The sequence below is a fragment of the Monodelphis domestica genome, chromosome 1 (assembly GCF_027887165.1).
Source record: "Monodelphis domestica isolate mMonDom1 chromosome 1, mMonDom1.pri, whole genome shotgun sequence".
Taxonomy (NCBI): Eukaryota; Metazoa; Chordata; class Mammalia; order Didelphimorphia; family Didelphidae; genus Monodelphis; species Monodelphis domestica.
The window spans coordinates 483,399,972-483,421,694 of NC_077227.1; the positions used below are offsets into that span (position 1 = coordinate 483,399,972).

The 21,723-nt window shown below is 34.9% G+C and overlaps 1 protein-coding gene across 17 annotated transcripts in view; it reads left to right on the forward strand.

The window, feature by feature from the left end:
* Positions 1 to 21,723, forward strand: part of DIDO1 (death inducer-obliterator 1) — an 89,736-nt gene that overhangs the window by 28,186 nt on the left and 39,827 nt on the right. For 3 of the 17 annotated variants that reach the window (XM_056812859.1, XM_056812853.1, XM_056812852.1), the window contains 4 exons: positions 182 to 2,542; positions 19,486 to 19,599; positions 19,991 to 20,840; positions 21,070 to 21,388. In XM_056812859.1, coding sequence (XP_056668837.1) covers positions 19,518 to 19,599; positions 19,991 to 20,840; positions 21,070 to 21,388 — 1,251 coding nt within the window. In that variant the 5' untranslated portion in view covers positions 182 to 2,542; positions 19,486 to 19,517. The other 14 variants (XM_056812855.1, XM_056812857.1, XM_007475591.3 and 11 more) reach the window with 14 other exon arrangements.

Here is a 21,723-nt window from a genome sequence, read left to right on the forward strand (position 1 = left end):
GGTAAGCGCTCGGAGCAGGTAGCACCACCCGGATTGTAGAGGCCCTTCCCTCGGCTTTTTATAACTGAATTTTCACTGCAAGTGGAAGGGAGAGGAAGCGATAAACAAAATTCCGCAGAAGTGATCACTGGGCTTAAGGAGGAAAAGATGCGATTCAATTTCGACCTTTCCTGTCTTTCAGAACTAATCCAAATGTGAAAAGAGCTGCTTTTAGAATTTGATGTATCCTGTGATTTGGGGAGGGATGTCTCATGGAAACATTTAGCCTGGATTTGTATAGCTGTACGAGGAGTTCCAAAACCAAACCTGTATTTTTCCTAACTTCCTAAGATGCTGACAATTAAGAGGAAAATAAAATAGGCATTTTGTTGCTTTTAGTTTTTTTTTCTGATGGAGTTTTTTCTTTTGGAATCTGCATTCAGCCTGTGAACATTACATTGATTTCTGCAGAGGACTAAGTAACAATTGTTTGGACTTTATAAGGCTGATGTTCTATTACTACTTTGAAATTTTGCTAATTACCTTATTCCTTTCATTTAAAAGAATCTCTGGATAAAGTACTTCTCTTACCTGGACACAGTGTACGTAATAAATGTACATACCTTTCAGATGCCATCGCGGAAATCCTGATGTCTCCTTGTCTGGGTTTCCTAACCTCCTTTGCCACTCACAATTCTGCTGACTACATTTTTAATGTCCCTCATCAACTCATAGATGTTTGCATGGTGTGTGTCTAATATATGCACATTTAACATGAATATGTATGTATAGTAAAAGTATTGATAAAAATTAGCTTGATTTAATCTTTAAAATTTCTCAGTTCTCTGGGAATCGTTGGAGAAAAATGACTTCACCCATTTGGACCAGCTTTGTTGTGTTTTGTTTTTTCTTAAACTTATGCCTAGGCTAACAACTGGCAGTTAAAAATCAACCAACAATTGTCACTAATTTATAGCTTTGTAATTTTTTTCCACCTTTTCCTTGGGAAGAAGGGTGTTCATAAGAAGATGAGTAGTAAGTAGCTCACCACACTTTGGGTAGGAGAAGTAAAATCTGAAAAAAACTGTAGCCTAAGACTGAAAGTAGGTTCACTTAGGATTCCTTTTAATTTGTACTGAGGCCCATGGTGTGCACTGCCCTTACTTTGGAGCCTTTGGAATAATCCATTATTTTTTTAAATGAAGGCTTGACTTCTAGCTAGAAGTGGAAAGGATAACATGCATAAGAAATGTTGGCGCTGTTTCCCACTCCAAATCATTTACTTTTAAATGCCTTGTGGACTATGTTAAGTCATTTATATTTATATGCAGAGAAAGCCTAGATGTGCTAGGAAAGTATTTTTCTATATACTCTCCTGCATTTCTCCTGGTTCTGCTTCCTAAGCTGGGGAAGAAGCCTAGAAGAAATGATCACTGAAATCCATGGTTTTAAGTTTTTAATTCTTTAGCGATTGTGTTCTCACACTTCACTCTGAACGATTTCAGGCCATATCTGCTATTTGGATGCTAGGTAAACTGTTGAAAATTATTGAAGAATATGAAAGAAAATTCATGCTGTGAAGTTTACAGACCCCAGTACTTTTGTCCTAAAAATTCTGCCTCTAGCAAATTACCTAATCCTTACCTTTAGATGGAATCTTTTTAAAAAGTACTTTCAATTGTGTGGTGGATTACTTATCCTTGCAAAAATTCCCAATTCTCATTCTCAGATTTTGCCCTCACACCTTGTAGGCTTTGGAAGACCTGATTTCAAATCCCTTCTTGTAAGACCTTGGGCAGACTCACTTAATGTCTGGGTCCCGGTGCCTCATTTCTAAAATTGAACTAGATGACCTCTAAGGTCCCTTTCATCTCTTAAAATTGATATGTATAGGCATCCAGAAGGGAAACCCCAAAGTACAAAAGGTTCATCGAACACTGCTCAGCACTATCCCGTTCTGGAGGTAAATGTGGGTTGATGGAAATCATTAAAAATTAACAAACAAAAACAAACAAAAAAAAACCTGTCCTAATGTAGTAGGCCCTAGAAATCTTGGAGTTGTTTCTTGCACGGGGAAGCTGCATGACAAGCAGGATTTTAGGAACATTGGGAGTGGTTTGTTGGAACTAATCTGGGGAGATTTGTAAACTAGGTAGCCTAATTTGGCCCAAGCCTAAATTTGTAAGCAATTCCCTACTACGTAACGGACCGCCCCTACCATCTCCTTCGGGTTCCCTTTATCCCCTGGTCTCCTAAATATCCGAATTTCCGATTTGGGGTTAACTCCCATTTCCGGTCTTCATTGGTTTAGGGCGGATGATTCGCCGCGCCTGCAGTAGCTCCTCCTCTTAGGTAGGGGTCGCCGTGGTTCCGTTTCCCGATGGCTCCCGAAGCGCACGCCTCGGCGCCGCTACCCTTCTCGCCGTCGCGCCTCGTTGGGCGGCGTCTCAGGCAGCCGCCCAGGCTTCCCCACCACCACCACCACCCCACCCCCACTCCCCGGCCCATTAGCTGCATTCGGTAGGAAATGGCTGCGAGATCTGGGAGGCCTTGAGGCCCGCCGGTAAGTGACGACCCTGGGGCCCCCGGGAGGAGGGCCCCAGCCCTCGCCGTGTGTGGCCAGCACAAAGGGAAGGAGGGACACGAAGGACTCGACCTCACCGGCCCCCTCACATAAGGGGCCTGCGTGGGCCTAGCCTTTCGGCTTTCGAGCTCGGGCCCCGCGGAGAAAATGGCGGCCATCGCCTCTTCCCGGGCGGGGTAGCGGGCCGCAGGGCGCCCCCTTCTTGCTTGGACCTGCGATCCTGGGGGATTGGCGGGAGTCGGACGCATTCTCCACTCCACGCCCCTAGCATAGGGCTTCCTTGTCCAGCTCTGACTTTTCCTCGTTCGGGCTCCCCCCCCCCCCCTTCACCCTTCCCTCTCTTTCCTCCTACCCCCCCCCCCTCGCGTTTCCTTTCTCCTGGCTCCTTCCTTCCATGACCGCATCTGGCTTTATAATAGCATGAAAGTATACTTAATAATGGGATTTGATCGACAGGGTGCAGCTGTTTTTCGGGAAGCCCCAACCTCCCAGAGCCCGATTTACTGAGCCGCACCCACCTCCTGCCCGAGCTTTCTCCGGAACTGTTCCCAGCCTCATTTTGCGTGGGATTTGGGGGTGGAAGAGTGGTTTTTGACCAACTAGGTAGCCACGGATTGTTAAAAGTAGAAATGGATTTTGAGTCCATTTGTCCTTTATTAAAAACTTCACATTTTTTTCGGGTAAGCCCATATTTCTTTGAACAATCCAGAGGTTGTAACCCCCATGAGTATTTTCGAGTCAACAAGTATTTACTGAGTAACTTACTTTCCACAACACCCTTAGGCTCTCTGAGGATAGACATGAATTGTACAGTAGTTTCTGCCCTCCTATCTTTTGGAGGAAGATTTTTGGAATGCTTGCGTTTCAATGGACCCTAAGTGTCCACTACACCGCAACATTTCTTGAAAATTATTTGAGAGATCACAATTTGTTATTTTGCACTTGCATGCAATGTAGTCTTGCAGATGAATTTCGTTTTAATTGCCAACTCACAAAATTATCCAAAGTAAATCAAATCATCATCCTTTTACCACTTGCCCTATGTTGGGTCTGTAGAATTGCCATAAGATTTTGGGATTAGAAATAAAGAATCTACTAATTATGTAATGGCCTTGATAAGGTCTTATGATAGTTTTTAGTGTACATACATATTTTTTAAATCTCTGAAATACTTTAATGGGCAGGTGTTCCTTCCATATTTCTTTCTTATAAAACTTTAAATCCAAAAGTAATGCTTGCGTTGCTGAAGTGACTCCTTGGAGGCTTCTGAATACAAATAAATTATGGTAATGAACCTTAGTGGGTGAGGGAGGTTGGAAAACTGCTTTTTAGTAAAAAATTTAGACAAAGTGAGCATACATTTTTGTTATTTACAGTTTCCCAAGGGTTCTATTAACTTGCATAACTGCTGTGTTACATATTTAAAATCGTCTTACAAATCGTGTGGAATAAACAGTATTGTTTGATACAATCAGCCATGCAGATGACTGTATAAACCCATTTCCAAGACCTGAAGAAATCAGTTTCTTAGACCCTGTTGCGAGCAGTGTTAATGATTATTTTCAAAGTAAATGGAGGCTAGTTCTAAATTACCTGCCTTCCTCCACCCCGTGCTCCAGCGTGTAGGTGAGAGGTAACCTGATCATTTGTAGTCTTTTAATCTCATAAAAGTGCAAGACTTTTCTCTCTGTATTTGATCTTAATCGACTTAATTTTTTTTAAGTTCCCGTTTAGGGTCTTTCTGTATTACATTATCCCCATGATTTGGGATTCTTTTTCTTTGGGCATGAGGCCAAGAATAAAACAGCTTCTGGACTTTTTAGATTTGTCTGGAATTTTAATATAATTTATAGTTTTGAAGAATTCTATCCCCCCCCCCCCTCCCAAAGTCCTTGTTTCAGGGCTTTTTTAAAAGTACATTTTATTTAAATATTTGGACCTAATATAGCCATATCTAAATCACCTATCCTTTAAGATCTTTTCTGCTATGATTTCTGTTAGAGGCTTGAATGTATTTAGAGCTTTGTAGACAAATAAATTTAAAATCTTATACAACTTATTGATTTTTTTTCCTACTCCAGCTTACCTCTTGTGAATAAATCTCATCTGAATTCCTGCTATAGTACCAATTGAGATGCTTGGCATATTAGGATATAGTAGGAATTCCCAACTTTTTCATCATTCTTATTATGTCTAGGTTTAGACATATAATGGTATAACACATCTGAATTATCTTGTATGATATAGAATATATTATAGAATTTCCCATTTTGAGATGATTTGTATTATGTGAGAGTCAGAGTTCATTAACTGAACTCTGACTTTTCCTCCCAGGACAGACATACTCTTCTAGGAAAGGTGTTTAGTCATTCAAATTATGGAAACAGAATCTTGGCATATTAAAGATGGAAGGAACCCTAAGAGTGTAACAAGTTCAACTCTCTCATTTTAGACATAAGGTAAGCTTGGGAAAATATAAGGTAAGCCCCCATGAAATGTTAAAGGGGGTCTGTTGATGGGCTTCTAAATGGTTTATACGGGGATGAATACTTAAAGAAACTAGCATCTAATAGTATGCTTTTTGTAGCTTTGTAAGAGTGGTACATTACTGGATGTATCTTTAAATGGTATTTCAATAGCTGGGTACATATTATAAGTTATAGTTGTATGCCATATGTATATATTTGCTAAATTTATTCAACAAATATTAATTGAACTCAACCATTAGGTGTTCTGGTAGATCAAATTAGAAGGTAATAGTAAAAGTGCAAGATTCCTATATGAGTGCAATACAGTATAGTTTATATGAGAAGTGCTATTATATGAATTTACAAAATAATATATATCACTGTTGACTGGAGTAGCCAGAAAGACTTCTGTAGAGAAAATTGGGCTTAACTGAACTTGAAGGATGAGATAGGATTTGGATGAGTGTGGCTGAATGTCAGGGGGCAGAATTGGGAATGAATACGACTTACTAAAATCCTTTGGGAACTTTCAAGTTCTGATAAAACTGCAGTATACACATTTCCCTACTTTGATAGTTTTCCCACCTAGAATATAATAATTATTATAATGAGCCAAGCATTTTACTATAGCCCTATGGAGTTACAGTTAACATTTATTAGTTGTCACTGGTTTGAGCACATGAGCTCACTAAAACTCTAGTCAAATGGAATTACAGTTAACATTCATCATCAGTTATTAGTATGAGCACATGAAAGAACTAAAAAGAAACATACTAAATGTTTTTATCCTATCGCACCAGGTTATTCTATAAGGTTGACTCAGCATTTCTTTTACTCTATATTTTGAATGTCTTAGAAGAATAGCAAACTTTTGATTTCAGACTGCCTGTTTGGCCTGACCTTTTATGATACTTGATACTTTATGATACTTGTGAGTGTAGTGTGTGTGTATACACACACACACACACACACCCTTTTATAGGGGGAAGTACAAATTGGTTATAGTAAACATAGCATTTTAAAATCCATACATTTATTTAAATATCCACAAATATTTCTAGGCATTGTGGTAGTCTTTGGTAAAGCTGACACAACCAAAACAGTCTTGGCTCACAAGTTTACATTATACTTTCATGATTATATGTAGCTAAAACTTAACTAAATCATAATTGGGTAGGTGGTCTTGGTTGTGAAAGAAATGATTGACTTTCCTATATTTTATACCCTTATCTAATATTTTAAATAATAGTTCTATAAAACCTAGGGAATCCTTAGAATGAACATTGAAATAATGGCATATGGTGTTATTTCTCTATATAGAAGGGCAGGGAATTTTTGTATTCCCAGCACTCAGCCACAGTACTTTAAAAAGGTAATTATTACTGTTATACTAGAATGAGGGAGTTTTCTCTCTGATACTATATTGTTAATTACTGTATTAAAATACTATATTGTTCTTGGACACTTTATAATTGAGAGATCTCAGAATGAAAGTGTATTATTACAGGGTCCAGTCCTTAGAACAGAAGAATATTTTAGTAGACTTTTTTTACCTTTTGAATGGTAGGCTAAATTAAAGACAGGGTGTTATCTAACTTGTAATCTTAAGTGTTCAATTGGAACAATAATAGCTAAAATATCACTTGATAAGCAAGTACTAATTCCCTTGAATTGTGATATGGAAAATAAAATTTCATAGTGTGCAAAGACCAGTTGTGAGCATAGCAACTTGCCAGTTTTAGTACTTTTCATTTATATGTATAAAAATGTTACCACAGATAAATATTACTTGGAGTTCAACAAGAACTTCCAAATTTAAAGAATTTATGTACTTTTTCTTGATTCTTGTTTTCATATTCCTGGGTTTAAATTACTTAAAATTTAAATATTTAAAATAATTTTTGTCCATCTTAAAAAGAAAAGTATTTTTGTGATGGTAAATTGGGAGTTCAGTACTTGACATTGGTAGGTAAAGAGCAAATTCAAAAGATAAGAACTAGCCAAAAACCTGGTATAAAGGAACCAGAAAAGTGGAAAAATTATTATTGATGCTTTTCTTTCCTATCTCCTTCAAGTTAGTGAAAGAAGAAAAAAAGTAAATATGGTGAGGAAGGAATTTTTGTATTAACTACTCTGTGCCTTTTGTGAAAAATCACACATTTTGCAGTTTAAGAACTACTAATTTTTAAAAATTGCTATGAAAAGACTCTTGTTAGTAAGTAAAATAGGGGAAACATTTGAAAAATTCTAATATTGATATAATCCTTCTCTCTTTGTTCGATAGTCCTTCCTCTTTTCTCCTCTCCAGTCTTTTTTTTCTCTGGCTCATAGTAGTCAGGAGGAGCAGCATCCATTTCAGGAGTTTTCCAAGAAGAATTTCCTCAGTGTTTACTTGAGAAAAATTATATCAGGTAAAGAGCTTTAATGCATATAACTGATAGGATGCTTAGTTGCATATAGTTAGTCAAAACTTTTGTCATTTTGAGAGAAAGGAATTTCTTAAGCATTTACAGGGAAGGGAACCAGTTCTAAGGATAAATCTTTTAATTTAGCTTTGGAATATCATACATATTCTCTTATGCCATTTAAATTAATGATTTTTTCATAGTAAAAAATTGCTTTTTTTGAGCTAATCCAAACTGAAATTAGACAAATGAGTCCAGAATATGTTAAATGATAGATTAGGGACAAAAATGAATACTAAGAGAATATTATTTGAAGCTATAATACAGAATAATAGTTTTCATTCAAACAAGGACAGTAAGTTTTGTAATCTTTTTCCTTCCCAGATTTTTGAGGATGTGCGTTTTTGAAAAAGTTTTTTCTTTTTGAAAAATAATATCTGTGGACTGGGATTATTTGAGTATTTAGAACCATTTCAATATAATTCTTCATTCTGGAAAGGTCCTACTTTGCAAAATTGTTAAGTTTTTTTTTAATGGATTTAAAGTTATCAGTATTGCTAGTATTGAATCAAAGTATACATTTGATTTTAAAAGTTGTAACTTGATTAACATATTTGAAAGTGACTTAATTTCCTAATTTGGAAAGATAATCTCAATGTATCAACAAAGCAGTAAGGAAAAAAAGACAATATGTAAGGACTATTAAAAGTTGGTTTGTAAATTAGGTTTTTATTCCTCATCTCCCTGCATGACTCATCTTATCTCTTGCCCCCCAGTCAGAAGGGAAGTGAAGGGTGCTGCTGTTGGACTGCACCCTCAACTAGCATAGGCTATTAGCCTGGTACAAGGCTGTTGCAAAGTAATAAAATGACCATCTCTGAAACTCCCCTCCCTGCAATACATAGACTTACTTACTGAGAAAGACAATACCAGGTCTGGCCACTTGGGTGCACTATAGAAACCCTTGGAAAGGCTGAAATTTGTGTTTTACACTGTTTTGCCCAAGTCCTGAATTAAAAAGAGACTTTCTTTAATCCAGGTATAGATTCTGTCAGTAGAGTAGAGCTTGAAAAATGGCTTTGAACTTGGTCTATAGTGTCATAATCTGATAATGTGAAGCCCATTTTTATATATTTGTAGTTCCTCATTGGCCTATTCATCATCCTAATTTTAGTCTTCTAATTTGACCAATTCTTAATCCTAATATTCAGCATGCATTTTTGCCTGTTGTTAAAACTGCCTTTAAATGTCAAGGGGAAATGCATAATTTTGAGTTTATTTTGTTGGTTTTATTTACATTATAAATATATTAAATATAAATTTTGTCTCATTTGTTCATCGGATTATAGAAATGTATTTGGTATAGTTTTATTTACATTTATAATAGAATTAAAAGCATTTTCCAATTAGGAGTAGACCTCTTTTTGTTGAGTAATAGCTCCTAGTAAATGTTATTAATTTTGGGATGTTAGATAATTTCTAGGAATCAAATTGACATTAATTCCCTTTTAAAAAATTAGTTTTATTCATGCACTTCATTTCAGCAGACTCTTTTTGTAAAAACATGGAGGAGCATCAGTTAAATAAAACCAGCTAGCATTTTATATCTGATAGCACATGCAGCTTTCCTTGACTAGTCTACCACAGGGAAAGGAGAAAAAGAGGGAGGTGTTTTTTTCTAGAGCCCATCTGTGTCATTATTACATAGTATTCACTTTTGTTTTTTCTTTTTATTTACATTGTTATAGTCTTTGTATATATTGTTTCTTTTATTCTGTTTCATTCTGCCTCTCTCCATATGTTTTAAGTTCCTTATATTGGTCTTTTCTTAGAGAAGAGCAATATTCCATTTCATTCATGTACTGCAATTTGTTTTCCTATTCCTTAACTATTGATAATCCATGTTTTTGCTACCATAAAAGTGCCATTATTAATATGTTGTTATATATGGGACCTTTCTTTTGTCTTTGATAGCTATAGGATTTTTGGATCAAAGCAAAAATCATGTTTTAAAAATATGTTTTTGTGATATCTTCTATATTGGCATTGCTAAGTTTCCCACTGTATCCCAAAGAGCCATCTCTTAACTTGAAAAGAAGGTGTGGGGGAGTCAACAAAACTAATCAATATATTGGAAAAAAATCTGACATGCAATGTTTTGCCCACAGAAACCCCTCACCCCCACTTCTTTTATCTTTTCAAAGGAAAGATGTTATATCTCTTCTTTGGAGGCATGCATATTTCTTCATAGTTTCACAATATTTATCTATTTTGTGGCGGGTGATTATTCCATACATTGATGTAAATGTAAGAGTGAACAAGTATATAATTTTTCTGACTCTGCTTACTTAATTTTGGAAAATTTTGATGATTTTCCATAATTTTCTATATACATCATATTCATGGTTTCTTCTATCAGTAATATTTCATAACATGTAGCATAATTTTTTTATCATAAATGATTGGCATCTACTTTGATTCTAGTTCTTTGTCACCACAAAACTGCTCCTATATTTTGGTTCCATTATATTTGGAGGTCTTTGTCTTTGACCTCCTTGAGATATATTCATAGTAGTGGAATGTCTGAGGCAAAGGGTATGGACATTTTAGCCACTTTATTTGCATGAGTCCACATTGCTTTCCAAAGTAGCACAATAACAATACATTGATGATGCCCGATATCCATCAATATCCTCTTTGACTTTTTCTGTTAACTAGCTTTTGGTGAATTAGGTGGGAGTACACCATTAGATGGAGTGTAATGCTTTCAATATTAAAATGTAAATGAGAAGTTCCTAAAATTTTTAAACATTAAAATATCAGGATTATTTTTAAGGAGGTTATTTTTAATGTGTAGCTTTGAATAATAAGGATAATACAAATAAGATGAAATGCATCCAGGTGAGGAAGGGAGAGAATTGATAGTTCAAGAACTCTTTTCTTCCTATTCATTTCCAGTCATCCTCTCCTTTTATAGAGAATCAGTCAGTAAAGAATGAATGACCAGAAGGGGCAACTGAGAGGAAGGATTTACATGGACTTGGAAACAGCAACTAGTTTTAAGAACAAAGGCCAGAGAGAAAGTTGACAGGAGCAGAGCCAGAGTGATAACAGTCAAGTTGCTCTTTGTTAGTTGCTGTGCCCCTGTTGTAACTTAAAGTCAGAAGTTAAAAGAGATGTGCTTGTAGACCCAGTGGGAAGAAAAATAATCTTTTCAGAGATCCAAAGTAGGGCTAAAAGCAATGACTTGACTCTAGGTTGTACTATTTAGATTCTAAACTCCAAGGTCACATGGCTTGATGAAAGGGAGAGTGACTAGGCAGGCACAAACCAACTGAACCATCTAAATCTGTACACTTTTGAAATAAGTTGTGCTCGACACTTGTATGCAAAATAAAAGAGAAAGGACTATATTGTATAAGTTTCCTTGAAATGCTTGACAACTTCTGTCTCTTTATCTTTAATAATATGTATTATGCATAATATATTATTTATAATAATATATATTAATAAAATAACTAATGAACCTTAATTTCTCACTTAATAAGTGTATGTTAATTTTGGGGGGGTGGTAGAGTAGGATTGGGGGCACAAATCAGAATTTGTTTTGAAGGGCAAATTGGCCATTTGATCAGTTGAGTTAAATATAGATTTTGGAATGTATTGTTTTCTCTGCCTCGTTTGGATCTTCTTTTTAATATTATCTTTTCCTTTTGCCCCTCAAAAAAACAGACTCATCACAAAAAGTTCTGCACCTAAACTATACAGTCACTTTTGCAAAAATGCATCAAATGTTGCCTCTGACTAGCTGGAAAGGAGTAGGGAAATAACACTGGATTGGATTCTAGTTCCAGATTCTATGAGAATATCCTTGGAGTAGAAGTCTTAGCACATTTATCACCCATTATTTCTTTTTGAGTACTCTGCAGTCCATCCCCATGCTCTTTGCCAGGGTGTCCTTCATCCTTGGAATGTATTCCCTCCTCACATTTTAAAATTTTTAGTTTCCTTTAGTCTCTAGTTTCACCTTTAATGTATACACAGACACACCCACCTTCAAAACTACTATTGAATTCCTCTCCAAAATTATTGCATATCTGTTTTTATCTATATTTTATTTTCCCTCATTGCTGGAAAGTAAGCCCTTTTTTTTAATCTTCTCTTTCTGTCTTGGAATCAATCCAAGTTATTAAGTAGCCTTTCCGAGGCAGAAGAGCATTCCCTAATGCTAAGCAATTGAAGTTAAACTTGCCCAGGATCGCATAGCTAGGGAAGCATCTGAGATCATATTTGAATCCAGGACTCCCTGTCTCCAGGATTGGCTCTCTGTCCATGAACCATATAGCTACCCCTGGAAAATAAGCCTTTTGAGGATAGGGACTTGATTGACTTCTGCATCCCTAAACCTAGCACAATGCCTGGCACAAAAACATAGATTGATTGAAATATTTAACAGCTTAAAAATAATCCATCTAATCATAACAGCATACCTGACTTCTGGTCAAGGAAAGTGAAATTTTACTCCCTGTGTTTGGAAAGTGAAAGTAAATTAGCATTTCTGGTTTTTCTTATTGTGGTTTGTGTACCAAGTATGTATGACCTTGGTGTATGATTCTGAAGTTCCTATTTAGGAATCTCATCCATTTTTCTTCCAAAACCAAAGTACCTCAGATCATTTTCCATAATTTCACATAACATGTTTTTACTAAAAGTTTGAACATAGATGAAATTGATGTGTCCATTAAACATGCAAAAAGAATTTGAAGACCTATTTAGAGTTTAATTAAAGAAGGCTCTGAGAATTAGACAAATTAAAGTTATTTCTGATTTAGACTGCTGAAAGCTGTTCATTTACTTTGTGACAATTCAAGTGTCATCCATAGCTACAGTAGAATTGGGTCTTGTTTAATCATGGGGTTATATTTTTTAAGGTTTTATAGTTTTGGAAAACATATAGGGCTAGTAGAGCAATTAGGAAGCTAATGAATGTGTGCTTTCTGCCAAAGAACCCATTTCAGGGCATCAAACCACCCTACCACCACCACACCACCCCTTACTCACTTGAGCATTTTAAAGGCATTTTTGGAGATGAGCAATCACCAATGCTATGAAGATTGAAAAATTGAGATTGTGGTTGAATACTTCTAAAGTTTTCTTTCCACATTTCAGTGACCTTTTAAGAAATTACATTTGAATGTCAGTTTTTTCTTTTATAGGTGACTTTTGATAATGGCAAGTAATACTAGATAACTTAAAAATATTAATTACTAGCTTTGATTCCACCTAATTTAAAAGAGGAGTTTTTAACTTGGGTCCACAGGCCCCCATTAAATCATGGATAGATTCTGGAGGTCTCTTGGACTTTGTGAAAAATTTTTTTAGTACTTTTCACTGTCCTCTAACTGAAATCTAGCAATTACTTTTAATTGCAAGAATGTAGCAACAAACATTCTGATAAAGGAGTAGCTTTCAACAGACTACCTCTTTTTTGTGTAGGTTTAATAACAGACTATTGATGTAGACCACATCTGTAAATGGAAAGAAAAAAGCACTGCTTTGATCCTCTTTCAGTAAGATGGTGACTGAATTAGTTTTCTGAGGCTTTTTAGCTATTTTGGAGAAGTACTTTCTGTCTGAATGAACTTTTTCCTGAAATGTGCTTCCCTTCTCTAGTAACTTGACCCAGGTTTTTCGCATAGTACTTTATTTAGCAGATATTTAGTACATTTACTATGCCATATTTCTTTGTCTCATTTCTACTAGCCTGTAAGTTCCATGAGTGCATGGATAGTATTTCTAATATCTACTTAAATAGATGAATACTACAGATTGTGGGGGTGGAGGACCTATGTTGAATTATGTTGAATTTTTCTGAGATGGTATTACATTTAACATACAAGTGGTTGTATTAAAGACAAAATTTCAATACAGGTTGAATCACATTTTGGCTGCATAACTCAGTACTTTTCTCTTTGGCCTTTTTCACTGTCCTTTTCCCCTTTAGTGTTCTTGGGGTACCTTGTTTTTGGAAGAAAAATGGATGAGATTGATAAAAGATGGTAAGCCATTAAGAATCTTTTACACAACTTTGCCACCAGATGGAGCAAAATAAATATTTTTTCATTGTATCTTTCAATACCAAGTGGTATTGTAATCTCTTGTTACTTTAAAAATGAATGAAACTGATGGACCCTGTATACTTTTTTAAAGTAGGTAAATATATTAATTCAACAAGCATTTATTGATGACTATGTTTTGGTACTGTGCTATATAGTGAAAATACAAAGAATAAAATATTCTCTTTCATCGAGAAGCTTATATTCTGCTTGGGAAGAGAAAAGTGAGATACTACATTTCCTAAGCTGAGTAGGAGTATGTGCTAACCAACAATTGTGAGAATCTGGATGGGCCTCCTGTTGGGGAATCACACAGATAAATTAGAATGATGTCATTGATGAGTCCTATTTAATTGCAAGCTATTCAGGCAACAGAATTGAGACTATCACTATTGTTTTTACAAATTTTCAATCTTTGTTTTGTAAGGTTGACCAAAATTTGTTTTCTTTGAATTGAGATGTTTATAAGATACTAGAATCACAGAGAATTCTACTTTTCCTCTTCTGATAGCTAGCTTGTATATTAAGTTGTAGATTCTGAAGCAGGTAAATTGATAAGATGATAGTAATTTTAAGGGAGGAAATAAGTGAAATTTTAAACAGTAATCAGCCCCCTTAATTTTGGTATTTGACCTTTTTGTTATAGGCAATAAAGTCTAGTTCATATTCTTTACAAAGGGATTCAGAGGGTATCTATGGTAATAGTAACAATTTTAGAGCATCGTGAGGTCAGCTATACTTAACCAATAATTTGGTTTAATTGTGACTGTAGTTAATAGGAAGAGCTAAATGAATGATGCCTCAGGGATATCTGCAAGTAGAGAAATTTGAGGAAGGAAAGAACTGAAATGCATTGCTTTTAAATTGGATTTAAAAATCAGTGTTTCTGAAAGAAATATTAGAAAATTAATATTAGTTCAATTTGATTTTTATGTTGAGATAATTTTATTTTAGGCCAACAGGTAGGTAGGGAATAAGCATTTACATATAGTATGTTTTATGTACCAGGACTATAGTACTATCTTATTTGATCCTAAAAATAATCTGTGAAGGACTCCCCATTTTACAGTGGAGGCAAACAAATTCAGTGACTACTGGGGTCATACAACTAGTATAAGTGTCTGAGGTAGGATTTAAACTCAGGTTTTCTTAATTCCAAGCTCATGCTCTCTGTTCACGATATCATCTATCTACTAATAGGTATAATGCTGTTCATTTAATTGCAACTTTTTGTAATTACTCAAAGCCTTATTAAATTTAAAATAGTGTGACATGTTTAGTAACCAACAAAAGAGAGGGTCATAAGATTATAGGATTTAGAGCTATAAGGGACATCAGACGTCACCATATTTATCTCCTCATCTCATAGACAAGGAAACTGAGGTCCTTGGGGGTTAAGTGATTTGCCCAAGGTCATTCAGGCAATAAAACAGGGAACTCTATAAAACCTGTGATTTGGCCTTATTCCATATAATAGTAAAGATATTTTATTTTTACCAATTACATGTAATAACAAATTCCACATAAGTTTTCCGTAGTTGTATATTCCAAATTGTCTCCTTCCGTCTCTCCTCCCAGACCTGGCAAGCAATTCAGTCTGGGTTATACATGTATTATCATGCAACACATATTTCCATATTCTTTTTTGTAAGAGAATAATCCTATAAAATTGAAGCCCCCAAACAAAAACCCAAATAAACTTAAGTGAAAAATTGCATGCATTGATCTGCATTCCAATTTTAGCAGTTTTTTCTCTGGAGGTGGATAGCGTTCTTTGTCATAAATTCCTCAGAATTGTCCTGAATCATTGTATTGCTGAGAGTAGCTCAATATTGCTGTTAATGTGTACAGTGTTCTCCTGGTTCTGCTTATTTCATTCTGCATCTGTTCATGTAGGTCTTTCCTTATTCCATAATTTTGTAGATTCTTAAAGGAATGTTCCTATTTTTTTAAGATTACATTTAAAAAACTATAATATATGATTTTTTCATGATCTTCTACAGTAAGTAAAGTAGCCTAAAACAAAAATAGCTATCTTGATTTACCTTTGACTTGTCCAAGGTAAAGAGAGATAAGAGATTACAAAGGAGGAATACTTACTGTTTCTTTAAAAAGAATGCTTTGGAATGTTACAGTGTAGATTCCAAAGTAACTAGGGGAAATAGCAGTTGTTTAAGGAAAAGTCAGTTGGAGTGAATTTGAGGAATAGGTAAGATGTGTGAAACCTGAGCTCCAGGTAGGACTTGGTAATGAGGAAGATAATGGTAGATGAAATAGATTAAACAGATTTATGAGGATTCTGGTTCATTTTAGTAAGAAATGACTAATTTTTATGTTGACTTAATTATTCTTTTAAGATTTTATGACCACGTAGTTAGGGATATGTGAAAGAAAATATAGAAGATAGTGTAATATTTGTAGTTTGTTTCTAGCTCACCTTTTCCCCATTAATCAATGGACATACTTTTCATTTCTAGGATTTAAATAATTTGGGTTTCTTTGAAACAGATTAGAATTCTGAAAAGATTTGATATGACACATTTACTAGTGATTTTGACATATTGATGAGCATTGGATTTAAATTTGCCATACTGTGATTAAGAAATACTTTTATATCACCAAAGCTTATAATTTGGTTCTACAAAAAGTACCATTCAAAGCAACATGCTTACAGCAATAATGGAATGCTTGTTTTTGTGGAGGTGTCTATTATGTGAACATTGTGAATAACAGCTTTGTACTGGTCTCTATTAATTTCTACATTAACAATTTTCAAACTTTTTGGTCTTGGAGACCCCTTTACATTCCTAAATTATTGAGCCTCTAAGAGCTTTTGTTTATGTGAGTTACATCTATCTAGGGGGTGATATAAACAGCCTTCATAGTTATAGCTAATTATAAATTCATAGTTAATGTAGTCTCTGGACAAATCTATTGTATATGAAAGAATGAGAAGTGAAAAGACAATGTCTTGGTATATGGTTCCAAAACCATACTTTTGAGAGTGAGAACCATTGCTTTAACTTCCATTCTTTGTTGACCTTTCTTTAAATCACCATGTGCCTAAAAGAGAGAGCTCTTAGAGTAAGGTGAATTGGTGGTATTCAAGATAACCAAAACAATGGAATATCAGATTTTATCCAGAGAAAGAAAAGACTATGGGTAAGGGGAGGGCGGGGGCCAAGAATGTTTGTTTTCAATTATTAGGAAGAAGTATTGGATTAGCCTTGTTCTGTTTGGCTGCAGTTAAACGTATTAGAAGCAGATTTAGGTTTCTTTAGCAATTGCAGTTTTTTGAAATTGGGACATTATACTTTGGGGAAGTAGTGGGTTAACCTTCATTAGGATTTCCCATTTTCCTGATATATTTGTAAAGGGAATCGTTTTCGATAAGGATTTGACTAGATACCTGATTTCTCTTTCAAATCTTTAGTTTCTGTAATCCCTTGCCTATGAACTAGAACTTTTTACCTACCAATCTAACTGGCTCAGTATTGTTTTTACCTGTCATTGTTTTTATCATGTCACAAGAATCTATAGTGAATTCTTTATTGCTTAGCATAAATCAAAGAGATTTTGACTTTCAAAAATCTTTAACTTGGGTCTACCTATCCAACTTTATTTTCAGTATGTTTTATTTTAGTTACCTTTTTTCCTCCTAGGTTATATTCATTCTCATCTCTAAAATAATAGTCTGTTCTAGTGCTATTTCCAAAGAAGAAAAAAGACTTTTTTTCTCTTGTCTTTCCTTAATTTATATCTAAATTTTATATCCTTTAAAGTTCTGTCTACTTATCTTCAGCTCATTTTTTATTTCTCCTCAACTGTTGTACTCAGAATCAATGTTAAATCATTTGGCATTTGATTTTTGTTTCCTAATTAGTTTGGAAATTTCTTCAGGATCAGAGGGTGATGCTCTAGTTCTCCTTCCATTACCAACATCACCCCCTCACACAACACTTGATACTAAGTGGTTACAATTTTTCTTGTAGTGGAAAATTACTTAACTTCACAGATAGGAGGTTCAAAAGATTTTAAGTCATTCTGTAGGTGTTACATGACTATTCAGTGTCTATGGTAGTGGGAGAGTAGTTTTTGTAAACATATTTTGATTTCTTTCAGGACCTTATTTGAAGCAAAATTTTGGTACACCTAGATCCTTTGAGTTGACATCAAGACACGAATCCTGTTTTGTTTGGGGTTTGTTTTTTGTTATGTTTACTTCATTTTAGATTTGAGTGTGTATTTTCCCAAGTCTCTCATACCTGTAAATATTTTGTGAATTTGGCTTTGTGGTTCTCCACTTCTTTCTTCATTCACTCTTCCATTTTATTTAGAACTGCAAGAAGATATCCAATTCAGATGTTGAGTCAGGTAAAGTGTGAAATGGTATCAATTCTAGTTTCCTTACACATAGAAGTCTTTATTTTAATCCATCAACTTTTGTTAAGGGAATAGCATTAATATTTGGCTTTGAAATTTGTTTTGGAATATCCCAGACCACAAAGGTGTTTGGATTTTTGATCATATATATAAATAACCACTTTATCGCTGACCTACACTAGCACTTAAACCAGAAGTTTAGAAACCCCTTAATTTCTTAAGGAATAACTTTTTATGCAGAACCTTTGGATTAATTAAATAGAATCCCTTGATAGTTTACAGTTTAAGTTTGGAGGATAAGCAGCATATTTAGCAGAAATGGAAAGATCTGCACCATAAGTTTTGGTTTTCATTTAAGATTATTTACAAAAATTGCCCACAGTTTTATAAACATAGAGAAATGTTAATTGATAATCAAAAGATTTCTTTCTGTAAAGGCTGGGTGAATCTATAGTCAATAATTTAGTTAACCTTTTAGAGAGTGTATATGACTATATTGCAGTTATTTAGTTGACATATAACAAACTAAGAGGGAAAATGTAGAATTCATTTTTTATGTGTAGTAGAGCACTGTGATTTAAGGTGCTTATGGAGATAAAAAGCTTAAGACATGATCCCTATGCTTGTGGAGCTTATTGTCTAATAGTGTGATAATGTCACTTAACAAATAATTGTTACAAAACAATACACAATGAATTTATAAAAGAGTGGGAGCCAAAGTGTTATCAATCAACAAACCTTTATTAAGCACTTACTATGTGTCATGTCAGGTACTGTGCTAGCCACTGGGGGTAAAAAAGACAAAAATGAAATAATCTTGAGGTTTTGCTTAAAGAAACAAGATCTTCTTATAAGTATATGTAGAAGAAATAAAAGGAAATTAATGATTAGGATCAGGAAGGAATGCCTGTAGAAGGTGGTGGTACTTGAGTTGCATATTGAAAGTGTCCCACTATAAGTGTGAAAGCTTAATACTTTTGGGTAGTTTGGGATCAAGAAAGGCTTCCACTAGAAAGCAATGAATGTTTGAATTAGATTTTAATGGATAGGTAAGGAATACCTATTTTGATAACTTAATATAATAATCATTTATGACCAACTTTAAGCTTAGTGGATGCTGAGTTGACCTCATAAATTGAACTATCTAGAATATATATGCAGGCAAGTCTTTATTTTTAAATGTCTTGTTTATTACCAGAATGACTTAACACATGAAAACCTACTTTGTTCAAGGATGAGTTGCTAAGGGAGAGACGATAGATTGGGATCTCTTCTCAAGAAAACTGTAGTTTTAGTGGGGGAGATAGGACACATATACATAACTACATAGAAGTTGGAATACAAATGCATAAGGGAAGAACAGTAAGAGACTGTTATATATATTGCTTTCATCCTTTAAACAGGTCTTCTGGAACATGAGCAGAACAGTCAAATGTAAAGCGGTAACTGGGTTTTCATTATCAGCTTCTTACTATATACTGTTTGTGGTATATGATACAAATCAAAATAACCCATCATCACAAATAAAGTTAATTTTGTATTATTTTTAGGGCTACACTTATAGAACTCTGGTATTCCTGTGATGGAACATGCTGTAAATCCAGAATCATCAGTGGCATTTAAATCTGAGTCAAGCTTGGACAATATGGAAAGTAATTCCCAAGGTATTTACTTTTATTAAGTAGAAAGCTATTTACATGTGATTCTCAAAATGTTAGTGAAAAATCTGAAAGCCAACTTTTGAACTCAAGTATGAATTTAATATAAAGATTTTCATTTCCATAGATGAAAATTTGTGTTTCTTTATTGGTTGCCTTTTGTACACACATAGTGTTCAGAATGAAATTTGGCAACAAAAAAATATTTAAATCATGGCTTTGCCATTTATTTCATAGCGCAAAAGCAAATCATTTCTTTGGGCTTCCTTCAGTTTTCTTATCTATAAAATAAGATTCAATTAAATGACCTGTATGATCCTTTCCAGCCCTGTATTTGTTGTGCTCATGCCATATTAATCAGAAATGAATACATTTTATTTTGTTTTATTTTTTTTAGGCTTGGATGATAAAGGTGACCCAAGCAATGATGAGGCTCCAAAAGCAATTAAGCCCACAAGTAAAGAGTTTAGGAAAACGTGGGGTTTTCGAAGAACTACTATTGCTAAACGTGAGGGTGCAGGAGATGCTGAAATAGATTCACTTGATCAGCAACCACAGCAGCAGCAACAAAGCCTCTCCCTTCGTCGAAGTGGGCGGCAGCCCAAGCGAACCGAAAGAGTAGAAGAATTTCTTACAACAGTTAGAAGGAGAGGAAGAAAAAATGTTCCTGTTACCCTGGAAGATTCAAGTGAACCAGCCTCCTGTCCAGTTACAGATGTAGAAACTGCTTCTGAAGGGAGTGTGGAAAGCACTCCTGAAACTAAAACTGGTCAGAAGTCTGACTCCAGGAATGTTAAGAGTCAGTCTACTATAGTTGCAAAAGGAACAAAGGAGGAGGAGGAGGAGGAAGATGACACTTCTGATAGTGATAGTGATGGATTGACTTTGAAAGAACTTCAAAATCGTCTTAGAAGAAAACGTGAACAAGAACCCTCTGAATTGACCCTAAAGGGTATACAAAATCGCCTAAGGAAGAAACGTCGTGAAGAGGATCCCACAGAAACTGTTGATGTTGAGGCAGGTAACACTGTGGAAACTGAAGTGCCCAGTAAGCAAGAGCCTGAAACAGTGGATCAAGTACCTATGCCCCAGGAGTCTAAAGAAGAACAGGACATTAAGTTGGAGGGGAAGGTTCCTCAGGGAATCAAAGATGAAGAACCTGAAGAGCTAGTGAAGCGGAAACCTGAATGTGAGGTTTATGACCCTAATGCATTATATTGCATTTGTCGGCAGCCTCATAACAATAGGTAGGTAGTTGGTACACAGAAAATTGTATGTTTTTTGCCTTTAAGTCTGTCTAAGTGATATAAGATTTAGTATTGAGACAAGCTTTATTGATAAATCCTATCAATCATAGAAGTTATTTTAGTTGTTTTCATTTATCTCCAAATTAGATTTTTTAATTATTCCAGTTCAATAAATTGATGCTCATATTTGTTGCGTTTTTCATTATCTAATGCTTTTTTATGTTTTCAGATTTATGATTTGTTGTGACCGTTGTGAAGAATGGTTTCATGGCGATTGTGTAGGGATTTCTGAAGCTCGTGGGAGGCTTTTGGAAAGGAATGGGGAAGATTACATCTGTCCAAATTGCACTATTCTGCAAGTACAGGATGAGACTGCTTCAGAATCTGATCAGCAGGAAGCTAAGTTTAGGCATGAAAATGCTGATGGCACAGAACTAACAAGTATAGGAACAATAGAACAAAAATCCAGTGAAGATCAAGGAATCAAAGGTAGAATTGAAAAAGCTGCCAATCCGAGTGGCAAGAAAAAGCTCAAAATATTTCAACCTGTGAGTATTTTGCCTTCTTATTTTTAAAAGCTGGATTTTAAAGAAATGATATCAGTTTCAGACTTGTTATTGACTAAAACCTTCAATCCTGGAATTATTCTTCCTGAAACATTCTGAAACTATTATTGATAAACAAGTACTTAATGGATATTATTTAAATATGGCTTATTTCTTATTTAATATTTATTGTTATTAAACCTGTAGAAAAATGTGGTGTGTCACTATTGCTGCTCCTTTGATGACCAAACTTTGAGTAATTCTTATGACTTGTAATCTACTTTATCACAGAATTTCTCAGAGATATGAGGACCACATTATAATTCTAGAAACAGACT